The 12,008-nt window shown below is 46.7% G+C and overlaps 1 protein-coding gene across 8 annotated transcripts in view; it reads right to left on the bottom strand.

Moving 5' to 3' along the window:
* REEP1 (receptor accessory protein 1) overlaps positions 1 to 12,008 on the bottom strand; it is a 137,001-nt gene that overhangs the window by 19,979 nt on the left and 105,014 nt on the right. For 4 of the 8 annotated variants that reach the window (XM_061432629.1, XM_061432630.1, XM_061432631.1 and 1 more), the window contains exon 6: positions 5,441 to 5,626. The exons of the other annotated variants lie outside the window; for them this stretch is intronic. In XM_061432629.1, the coding sequence (XP_061288613.1) occupies positions 5,441 to 5,626 (186 nt within the window). The remainder of the gene's footprint in view (positions 1 to 5,440; positions 5,627 to 12,008) is intronic. 8 annotated transcript variants of the gene reach the window in all.

Below are 12,008 nucleotides of genomic sequence, written 5' to 3'. Positions count from 1 at the left end.
AAATAACAAAAACTGATCCTGAAAAGAGGGAGGAAATATTCTGATAATTATAATGGAGTAATTCAATATTAGGTTAACATTCAGGAAAACTACTTATAAATTTGCTCTTTCATTCATTCTTCCATTTATTCCTTTATCTATTTCAGAAAGATTTATCAAGGATTGGCTATGGGCAAGACACTGTACTAGGTGTTACTAGGAAGTACCAAAAATATAGCTCGATTTCTGACAAAATGTAAAAAGACAAATGGACAAATAACCATTCAGAAGTGCCATAGCAGAAGCTACAGAAAATGAAGATTAAGAACCACACAGAGGTAGAGAATGGACATGTGAACACAGAGGGGGAAGGGGAGGTCCGGACAAGTTGGGAGATTTGGATTGCCATATATACACTACCATGTGTATATTCCCTGGGAACTCAGGCAGTAAAGAATCTGCCCACAATGCAGGAGACCCAGGTTTGATCCCTGGGTCAGGACAATCCCCTGGAAAAGGGAATGGCTACCCACTCCAGTATTCTTGCCTGGAGCATCCCATGGACAGACGAGCCTGGTGGGCTACAGTCCATGGGGTCCCAAAGAACTGGACACAACTATGCGACTGACACTACATGTGTAAAGTAGATAGCTAGTGGGGACTGCTGTATGGCACAGGGAGCTCAGTTTGGAGCTCTGTGACAACCTAGAGGGGTGGGAGGGGGTCAGTGGAAGGGAGGTGCAAGAAGGAAGGCATATATGTATTCATGTAGCTGATTCACTTCATCGTACAGCAGAAACATAACATTGTAGAGCAATTATACTCCAATAATAAATAAAGAAACCACAGCTCTAGAGTCAGGCCTGGATTCAGTCCTATCACTTACTGCTGGAAGACCTCAACCTGTCATCTGTAGAACAGCATCCATGTGGCAGGAGGATGGGGAGGAATAATATAATCCCATAATAATGGGATGATGGCATAAACTGTCCATGACAGAGCCCAGTGTGTAGTAAGTGGTCCCAAAATGTCAACTATGATGATGATAACATATTACTCTAGCTACCTGAGACATACAAGTTGCTGCTGAAATAAAAAACAGAAAGATCAGGGTCTTCCCTGGTGGTACAGTAGTTAAGATTCTATGCGTCTGATATAGGGAGTGTGGGTTCGATCCCTGGTCGGGGAACTAAAATCCCACATGCCACACAGTGTGGCCAAAAACAAATTAATAAATAAAATATAAATTAAAAAATGAGAAAACTCCAAATGCATTTGACCACAGTGAGACAGACTGTTAACTGACCATCCAAAAGTCATCCCCAATCCCATCCCATTCTCAAAATGGTGAAAAAAAACATTTCGCAAACTCCCTCCTATCTACTACGCATGGCCATGTGATACAGTTCTGGACAATGGGAGGTAAGGGGAAACCTGCTAAGGGATTTCTGGGAGAGATATTTCCTCTGTCTGACATGCAGAAGGAGAAAGGCCTGACCCTGCTTCCTGCTTTCTGCCTTTGAGTGTGGGAACTGCTACCTTGTGACAAAAAGACTCACCAAGACATTCACCCGGAGCCTTGGCATCTCTAAGACACCGGGATACTGACAGTGTCCGCTTACTCCTAGACTCCTTGTGAATGATGTTCATCAATTATAAGATATATTTTTCTCACCTCTGAAATTAGGGTGAGTCATACGATTGTTTGCTTTATTCTTGTTGTCACTGCTTACACACGAATGCACTCGGTCATTATTCCTGAAGGCAGGACCAGACAAAGGAAACTCGAGACTGTTCACTGTTAACAAACCAAGACCTACTGGAAGAAGGATTATGAGCCCAGGTTATTTAAAACACATTCAACTGACACCTTCTAGTAAGATGCAGAAAGTGGCAGAATGGGAAACAGCGACATGGATGAAAATCTGAGAGACAAAATATCTGCATCACTAGCACTCGGGAGAGCACAAAAAAGTGATGTGGCTTCATCATGTATGGATACTGATAAGTGATTCAAAGGAAGCTTAGAAAGACTTCAACCAGTTTGTTGTGTCTATAGCTTCCCTTTACTGCATGTATGCAAGTGACATGCAGAAAAAATCTAAAGACTCCAAAAGAGTCACTTAATAAGTAGAAGTAGAGGAGTTCCTTGGTGTGTGTGTATGTCAGTTGCTCAGTCATGTCCGACTCTTTGCGACCCCATGGGCTGTAGCCCGCCAGGCTCCTCTGTCCATGGGATTCTCTAGGCAAGAATACTGGAGTGGGTTGCCATTCCCTTCTCCAGGGATCTTCCCGACCCAGGGATCAAACCCGTGTCTCCCTCACTGTGGGCAGATTCTTTACCGAATGAGCCACCCGGGAAGCCCCAGTTATACCATGTTAATGGCCCAACAATTACATTTGTGAAAGTGCCTGCTGAAAGGTCACAGGGTTTCTTTTACTTATTGATTTTTAAAATATTTATTTATTATTTTTGGCTGCATCAGGTCTTAGTTACAGCTCGTGAACGTCTCTCTAGCTGTGGCACGGGGTCTTAGTTACTCCGTGGCACACGTGATCTTAGTTCCCCCACCAAGAACTGAACTCGAGTTCTCTGCATTGGTAGGTGGACTCTTAATCACTGGACCACTTAACCACAGGTAAGTCCCATTACAGGATTTCTTTTAAAACAACTGTGTCAGGGTTTGCCAGTGGTTCAGTGGTTAAGAATCCACCTCGCAATGCAAGGGACACTGGTTCGATCCCTGGTCCAGGAAGATCCCACATGCCTCAGAGCAACTAAGACTCTGTGCCACAGCTACTGAGCCCTCGCACTGCAACGACTGACGTCTGTGTACCTAGAGCCCTGCTCAGCAATAGGGAGCCCACACACAACAAATGAAGAGTAGCTACAAGTGAAGAGTAGCCCCCACTCACCGCAACTACAGAAAGCCCAAGTACAGCAGTGTAGACCCACCGCAGCCAAAAAATACAATAAATATATCTTAAAAAAAAAAAAAAAACAGTGCCAGAGGAGGGTGGGAGCAGAGGAGTAAGACTGGCTTTTCACCTGATGCCCTCTTTTGTACTTTTAGAATTGTGTACAATGAACACATATCACCTTTAACGTAATAAATCCTTACGTTGCATTTCCAGTAACACCCACAGCACTCTTCCATGACCACCCTGCGGACCCCAATCTGTAAATATGAGGCTTGCATGATGCTGACAAATGCCATCTAGACCAAAAAAATAACATGGGATTGTTTAAAACAAATGAGAAAAGAGGAGGAAGAAGTGGTTTCTCCAGAAATTGCCATGTACTCACTCTCCAGCCTTGAGAGCCCCGTCTCAACTCTGCTTGGGGGACTCCGACCCAACAACTTGGTCCCGCTCAGCCTTGCAACTTCACTGGGAAGTTAAAGGACAGAGTAAGATTCCCCTCTGGAATTCCCAACTGGAGAATTTTAACTTCGAGACTCTATGGCCTTCTCCTCTACAGTTGATTATGTGGCTCAGATTGCAACCCTAAGACTTTCCAGAGTAATTTGAAAATCTCTAGAGTAAATGTTGGGCCTCCCAAGGTAATTCTGAGGAAAGGTAAATAAAATTCTGGTGTGTGTGTCTTTAAATTCTTGTATCAGTTTCCTTCCCAGCCAACACCAGGTTCAGAATATGAACCAGAGGAAAAGCTGGGAAGTCTGGAGCCCTTTCATGAACCAAGGTCAGCCTGCTTCAGGCACACTGTGAGCACCTGCCCCAGGACTGTCACACTGCAGGTCTGCACTGCCTTCGGCATCTCACCCCTGGAAGAACCTCCCCGCGGCCCAGTATCACGGGACCAGAAAGGGAGATGTAGTCAGCCTTCCGTGAAAACGAATCTCCTATTTGTATTCTGTCCTACTTTGAGCTCTTTATCTCCCACCGTATTATAAGCACGGTCTACCCAGCCCTGTTGCAGCTGCTTGTTTATATGCTGTTTGTCTGAACAGACTCAACCTTGCTTTTTTCCTGGCACGCTTTTACCATGTGGCCCAGTGGCTCTCTCAACTCTTTAAAATACCAGAAATCCCACAGAACTATGTTGGGGGCAAGGAAGGGAAACCTATTACTGATTAATTTTTTTTTTTCCTGGCTAAAACCCAGAAAACTGAACCATGTCACTGAATTTTCTATTAATCTGAGATCTTTATTTGTGTGTGTGTATTCCAATTTTATTGATGTATTTTTTCCCACTTGTATTTTTACATTTATTTAATTTATTTATTTGACTGTGTCCAATCTCATTTGCGGCACGTGGGATCTTCCTCACGTCATTCCGGATCTTCCACTGCAGCACTCGGACTCTAGTGGTGGTGCATGGGCTTAGTTGCCCTGTGGCCTGTGGGATCTTAGTTATCCAATCAGGGATCAAACCCAAGTCCCCTGCATTGCAAGGTAGATTCTTAACCACTGGACCACCAGGGAAGTCCCTCCATTTGCACTCCATTACTATATTTTTCTAATTTTATAGATGGATTCAAGATATAAACCTTAGGGGCTTACAAGTACTTTCACGTACATATTTATACTTAACATGTATTGTAATTTCTTTTTAATTTTAAAAGATTTTTTTATATAATTATTTTTTTATTGGAGTATAAATGATTAACAGTGTTGGGAATCTGAGATCTTTAATTCCTAATTCTCCCCCTAATTTGTAAGGAATAAGAAATCCATGTAGCAAACATATACCAAATTCTCCTTGTTTTAATGCTTTTCTTAATCGGTGGAGCAAGTGTGTTCCTGGGAAAACCCACCAGACCTCTACTAATCTGATACTCTAAGTAAAAAATTTACCACTAATAGAAGACCTGCCATTAGGGCCCACAGAACCCCGATTCAACACAGTCACTAAGTCTGGCTGCAGGCCCTTGAGGAGGTCCCCTTTTCCAGAGGGACACAGTGGGGAAGGGACACCAGGAATCCCACTGGGGGCTGCAGCAGGGCATAAAGTAGCACACCTCACCTCGCACCGTATCTAAGGCCTGTGACTGATAACAATGAGAATAAAGTCAGAGGGCTTAAGTGAGTCAGTCAGTTGATAACAAAGCCACCAGCAGTAACCACAGTTCCCACTGGCGACTCAAAGAGCGTGAGTGCTTCCTTCTAGATTCCCACGGAGTACCCACCTCCCTGACACAGTTGCCTCTACAGCTACACATGCTCCACACCAAGCCCGAGCAGGCTCCTTCTCAGCATGCTTGATGAAGGCAGGGGCCTCCGTTTTTGCCACAGAAGTGGGTTAACACACAAAAGAGAAAGAGAATCCTTCCCACCATTGCATCAACGGTAGCATCGATCATCAAACCCAATTCACTCTCCAGGCATCAAACAAACAAACAAACAAAAACAAATAAGTTAATCGCATGTTAGATGCCGCCACGTTAACACAATGAGAGGCTCTGGGAGGAGGCTGACCCCGGCTCTGGGATTAACGCACATGTACACACACGGGTGTCGGCGGGAGAGACACCGGACTTGGATCCAGACCATGGGCTGGTAGGCAGAGGTGGCTACTGGCCTCTCTCCCCGACTGGATCAGTTCGAAGTTAGTCACACCTCTCAACGGGGTTACCTGCCCTTCTCTGAGGTCCAAAGAGGAGACAAAGGGAAAAAGTCGAGCCACCTGATAAAGGGGAAAAGAAAAAAAGCCATGGGCACCAAGCCTATGAAATAGGCACCATTCTGTTGCCCTGGCCTCAGACTCTCACTCATTCACTCATATTCCTTCATTCACCACCAATGCTGATAGTGTTCCTGAAGCTCTGAGGGAAGCCCGGTGGAGGAAAACATGAATATGAATCATGACACAGTTCCTGCTTCCACTATTCTTGCCTGGAGAATCCCACGGACAGAGGAGCCTGGCAAGCTCCAGTCCATGGGGTCTCAGAGAGTCAGACACAATTGAGCAACTAACATTTTCCTGCTCCTAAGGGCCTCACAGACTGGCCAGGCATCAAGACACAAACACAAACAAGTCAGCAAAGGATGGATGACAGAACACATGACAGACGTTCGAGGCCCAGAGAGAACGAGAGCAGTGCTGGCAGGGACACCCAGAGAGGCCTCTTCCAAGAGTTCAGACTGGAGTTAGAGGTGAGGGCTGCACCATCAGAAAGGGAGAGGAGGCACAGAGAGAAAGAGAGCAGTGTTGGCAGCAACACCCAGAGAGGCCTTGTCCAAGAGTTCAGACTGGAGTTAGAGACGAGGGCTGCACCATCAGAAAGGGAGAGCAGGGATATTGCGGCTGGAGAGTTGTCGGAGCCAAGGCGTCAGAGAGGAAAACCTGATTTGGGAAACTGAAATTGAACCAATCAAAGAAGGGGCTCAGGTGCCTGATGAGCAGCTGGAGGTAAGTCTGGAAAAACTGTACTTTGTCTAAACCTGGACTTCGATGAGAGTGCCACTGATGGTTTCTGAGTGGTGACCCAAGTGGATAAAGCGGGATTTTAGAGTCACTTCCATGGAGGCTCAGATGGTAAAGAATCTGCCTGCATTGCAGGAGACACGAGTTTGATCCCTGGGTTGGAAAGATCCCCTGGAGAAGGGAATGGCAACCCACTCCAGTATTCTTGCCTGGAGAATCCCCATGGACAGAGGAGCCTGGTAGGCTACAGTCCAAGGGGTCACAGAGTCAGACATGGCTGAGTGACTAACACTTAAGAGTCATGAGAACATTCCAGATATACTGTGTGGCCCACACGGAGAATGGCCCCTGGTGTGTGCTCTGCCTTTCTTTCTCAAGTTGGAGCCAGGCACATGGATGTCTGCAGGGAAGACTGAAGTGCGGGACTTCCCTGCTGGTCCAATGGTTAAGACTCCAAGCTTCTACAGCTGGGGGTGCAGGTTCCATCCCTGGTCGGGTAGCTAAGATCCCACATACCTCATGGCCAAAAAACCAAAACATAAAACAGAAACATTTTGTAACAAATTGTACAGAAATATTGTAACAAACTCAATAAAAACTTTAAAAAATGGTCCACATTAAAAAAAAAAAAAGGGACTAGAAGTGCCCTTAATGGGAGATGAAGTGCAAAAATGAAAATTAACTGGTGAGGGAAGACTGGTTTGGAGCACTGGCTGGATCTGAGGTGCCCACAGTAGCTGCTGAGGAGGTGAGGAGCAGGATGGGAAATGAGGACATTGTGCAGGATAACGACAGTGCATGAATAAGCAGAATCCCTGTAAACCAGAGCTGGGCCTGGTCCTCTGAGCCAGGCCATCACTCAGGTGATGGGCTTTCAGGGTCACCAGGAAGGACTCCAGCTGTCCCAGCCCTCACATGCAGAAGGCCACCACTGAGACCCAGCCAGAAGCCCTATCTGGTCCTTGGAGAGACGGGACCCTGAGGGAGCTTTGTGTGAGGCAGATCCCTGTTCCAGGATCTAATTTCTTTTTTCTTTCTTTTTATTTAAGTATAGTTGATTTGCAATGTTATATTAGGACATTGTGGTGCTGGAGAAGACTCTTGAAGTCCCCTGGACAGCAAGGAGATCAAACCAGTCCACCCTAAAGGAAATCAATCCTGAATATTCATTGGAAGGACTGATGCTGAAGCTCTAATATGTTGGCCACTTGATGGGAAGAGCCGACTCATTGGAAAAGACTCTGATGCTGGGGAAGACTGAGGGAAGGAGGAGAAAGGGGCAACAGAGGATGAAATGGTTGAATGGCATCATTGCCTCAACGGACATGAGTTTGAGCAAACTCCAGGAAATAGTGAAGGACAGGAAAAGCCTGGTGTGCTGCAGTCCATGAGGTCACAGAGTTGAACACGACTTAGTGAATGAAAAACCAATTAGGACACAGTGATAAAGCTTTAGAGAATCTATCTTTAGTGTCTTTTTAAAAATTTAATTAATTCACTTATCTTTGGCTGAGCTGGGTCATCATTGTTGTACTCAGGCTCTCTCTAGTTGTGGCTAGGCAGGGCTACTCTCGAGTGGCGGTACTCAGGCTTCTTATTGTGGTGGCCTCTCTTGTTAAAGAGCACAGGCTCTATGTACATGATCTTCAGTAGTGGCGGCATGCAGGCTCAGTTGCCTTGCGGTATGTGGGATCCTCCTGGACCAAGGACTTGAACCCATGTCCCCTTCATTGGCTGGTGAACTCTTAACCACTGGACCACCCAAAAAGTCCCTATCTTTAGTATCTTAAGGTAACTTGTGACCCACTGCCCAGCATTTAAGTGTGACCCAAGCCTTGCCTGAAGAGCTGACAGACAACCTTAGAAGTACCCAGGGTTGGTTCTAAAATTCTCAGTGGCAGACTGGCATCTCTCAGGCCCTCACCACTGGGTCATCCTGGCCAGGGGGTGAGATCCAAGCAGAACATGGTTAAGGAAGCACTGGTCTGGTGTGTGTGGAGGGGAGGGGGCTGTGGGGGTGTCTGGAGTGATGCAGGAACAAGCGACTGGCAACTAGAGTCTCACTCTCAGCCCAGCCAGGCCCCTAGCATCTGTGAGGCCTCGGCAGCTACTTGGCACTAGGGTCTCCGTGTTCTCCCCTGTTCTCCCCTGTGCAGTGAGGGGCTACGGACGGCGGCATCTAAGGCTCCTGTTCTCATCACTCACAGGGTGGCATTCTTCTCTCTCTCAGTGGGGGCGTGGGGGCAGGGGCTCATGTGTTGTACAGAAGCTGCTGCCCAGGCACTGCCCGCCTCGAGGCTGAACAGGTGGCAGAAGTCGACCCCAGAGTTAAGAGGGACCTGAAGCCCAGGGAGGGGGAGTGTCTCTCCCAGGGCCACACAGCACAGGCAAGGTGGACGGAACACAGGCAATGCCCAGCTGTGCTCATGCTACCGCATCCAGAGGAAAGGCGGGATTGTAAGTCACGTGATGCCAGTGTTGGACTTGTTTCTTTTATTTGGTTCATCAGTGAGTGAAGATCATGATCAACCTCCGGGTGTAAACGGACACAGGAGGAGTGACCAACAGGCAGCCTCCACATGAGCTCTGCATCCTAAGAAGTCTCTGTGGACATCACCTCATGACTATTTTGCGGCAGAAACCATCATCATGCCCATTTTGCAAATGAAGAGACTGAGGCTCACAGAGATGCAATAGCAAGTGGAGGAACTGAGGTTTGTTGGTTTTTTTTTTCCCTCACAGCATGTGGGACATTAGTCCCTTGACCAGGGATTGAACCCACACTCCCTGTATCAGAAAGCAGCAAGAAATCCTAACCACTGGACCACAAGTAAAGTCTTGGAGCTGGGATTTCCAACCTGGGTCTGCTTATTTTCAAAGCCCACACTTGATACTAAGCATTGCTCTTCTGGCTGTGACAGCTAAAAATAGGTACAATCGTCCTTCATTCCTCTACTATTTACTGTGTAACTGGTAGGGATGCAGACAAGACATGGCTATAAATGACGGCAAGAGAGCCACTGGGGGCCATGAAGTGAGAGACTGGTTTCACCAGGAATCTGAGGAGGCAGCTGTGGAGGATGCGGCTCTTGATTCTGAAGGGTGGATAGGATTTCAAACAGTTGGGAACAGAGGCAGATGAAGAATCAGCATCAGAAGAGGTAGGAAAGAGAAAACTCTAGAAATAGCATGTTAATCACTCAGTCATGTCCGACTCTTTACAACTCCATGAACCATAGTCTGCCAGACTCCTCTGTCCATGGAATTCTCCAGGCAAGAACACTGGAATGGGTAGCCATTCCCTTCTCCAGGGGATCTTCCCAACCCAAGGATCAAACCTAGATCTCCCACATTGTAGGCAGGGTCTTTACCATCTGAGCCACCAGGAACACCATATGGAGTTGCTATTGCTAGACCAGCACAGGAGGTGGCACTGTAAACACAGTACAAGAGCCAGGAGCAACTAGACAGGAAGGCAGGGATCAGTACAGGAATGCACAGGCCTCAAGCAGGGACAGTGGCAGTAACACTTGAGTGGCTACTGCAGTAGTCCAAGCTAGAAGGGAGGGTGATGGGAAGAGGGCAAGGAAGGGAGGAAGGGAGGAAGGGAGGAAGGAAGGAAGGAAGGAAGGAAGGGATGTCAGATGGGCAGGTCTTAAAGAGTAAGTCAGAGGAAGGAAGAGCATCAAAGATGACTAAGATTTAGAGCTTGGGACCAGAGAGGATGGTGATTTCATTATCATCAGAAAGTTGGGACACAAGAGGAGGGGTAGATTTGGAGTTAGGTACCTGGTACTAATGACCAGGAAAGAGGGAGATGTTCAGAGAACCAGTAATGCTGGACTTGAGACCTGGGAGAGGAGCTGATTTGGGAGCCAGGAGCATCAGGTGACAGCTGAAGGTGAAGAAAAGGATGAGGTGGCTCTGGGGGTTACAGGAGCAAGCTGGGGTTCTGAAGAATCCCAACACAAGGGAGCTAGGGGAGGGGGCAGGGAGAGACATATAGCCGCTGATCATAATTGCAGGCAAATTGCCTGAGCTTTGACTGGCAAGTCAGCAAAGTGTGAAAGCAGGCCTGGACCAGGGGAGAAGGTGGAGAAACAAAAGCTCCATCATGGGCAGTGCTGTAAGTTGAGTCTCTATACCCCTGTTTTCCTGGTGAACCTTATATACAAAGGCCTCAAAGGGCTGAGCGGGTGAAGGAGATGGTAGAGACGAGCGTCGAGGAGGAGGAGGCGACCATCCTCCTCCACGGAGGCTGTGGTGCCATGGCCACAGCCACTCATGGTGATCCTAAAAGTGGTTTCTCAGACCTCCTAGGTTAAACCACGCTCAGAGTGGTCCTCAGAGGCACACGGGCATCTCTCCTTCCACTGTGACCCTTGGTGCATCCAGCACCATCATCCCCATAGGCCAACTTGGAACAGAGGTGGGGCAAGTGACATCAGATCAGTAACTCTTCCCGAGCGCCGGCCCTTCCACCAACTTGTGAGGCTGAGTCTCTTGCCTGTGTTAATCCACCAGAGTGGATTCCAAATAGAAATCCAGAGAGAAAGGGCATTAGGTAACAAAGGCGAGTGTGGCAGAACCACAGTGAACAAGGTTTGCTTGGTTCTGTTTCAGCTTGTTTTGGAAACAAGCTCCAGTGCAGGCTGATTTGTTGGGGAGACTAGAGGGCAGGGAATACTTCCAAATTTTTTCAGTGGGTTGTCCATACGGTTTAGATAATCTTGTTGTTTAAACGGTTGCCGTAGTGAATTCTAAACATTGATTTTATGTCACACAGTCCTTGGCTGAAACAGAAAGAGGGCTAACCTGACGTAAGTGAGCACAGAGGCTGGGAAATGTTGCTCTGAGGGGTGAAGGGACAAGCACAAAGCTTCCTGGAGTCCCTGGGTTTGGCAGACACGAGGGTGTGAAGCCACACAAGGGAGACACGGGAACCTGGATGGGCCAGCTGTCTTTTCGTCTTCCTTGGAAAGCATGCCTTCCAAGCATGAGTGGATATAGGGAGATGTTATAAAAAGAAAATCAATATTTAATCGATATAATTAATTAAATGGGTTAATTATAATTAAACCTGATTAATTATAATTAATCTGACAGACTGTAAACAGGTAGGTTATTTTTTCTTTTTTGTCTTTTGGGTTTTTGCTAGGGAAAAAAAAAACAAAGGCAAACAACTCCAATCTGGTCAGAAATCTCAAAACACTAGGCTTATGAACTTTCCAGAATTAGCTTCTGGTTCCAAAAATAAAGTTCCATGATCATTTGAAAGCAGCATTTTATTCAAGCAAGATTTTCAGATAAAGCAATGATGGATTAAAAAATAAGATTGGAGGCAGACAACTTTTTTTTTTTTTAATTATGGTGAATTGTTTCATAGAGTTTATTTTTAAAGCAAAAAAGAAGGTGAATTTTTTTTTTTTTTCCAATGAGTGGGAAGACACTGTAATTTATCTCTCTGTGACTGTGCCTAGCTATTTGGATACTAGGGCTATAACCAAGGCTTGGCTACACCCTGGTGGCCGCTGACCATAATTGTAGGCAAAGTGCCTGAGCTTTGCCTGACAAGTGAGCAAAGTGTGAACGCAAGGCTGGACCAGGGGAGAAGGTGAAGAAGCAGAAGTTCCACCATGGG

Source organism: Bos javanicus, chromosome 11, assembly GCF_032452875.1.
Source record: "Bos javanicus breed banteng chromosome 11, ARS-OSU_banteng_1.0, whole genome shotgun sequence".
NCBI lineage: Eukaryota > Metazoa > Chordata > Mammalia > Artiodactyla > Bovidae > Bos > Bos javanicus.
The sequence above is the reverse complement of the archived record's forward strand: the minus strand, read 5'-3'. Positions and strand labels throughout refer to the sequence as shown.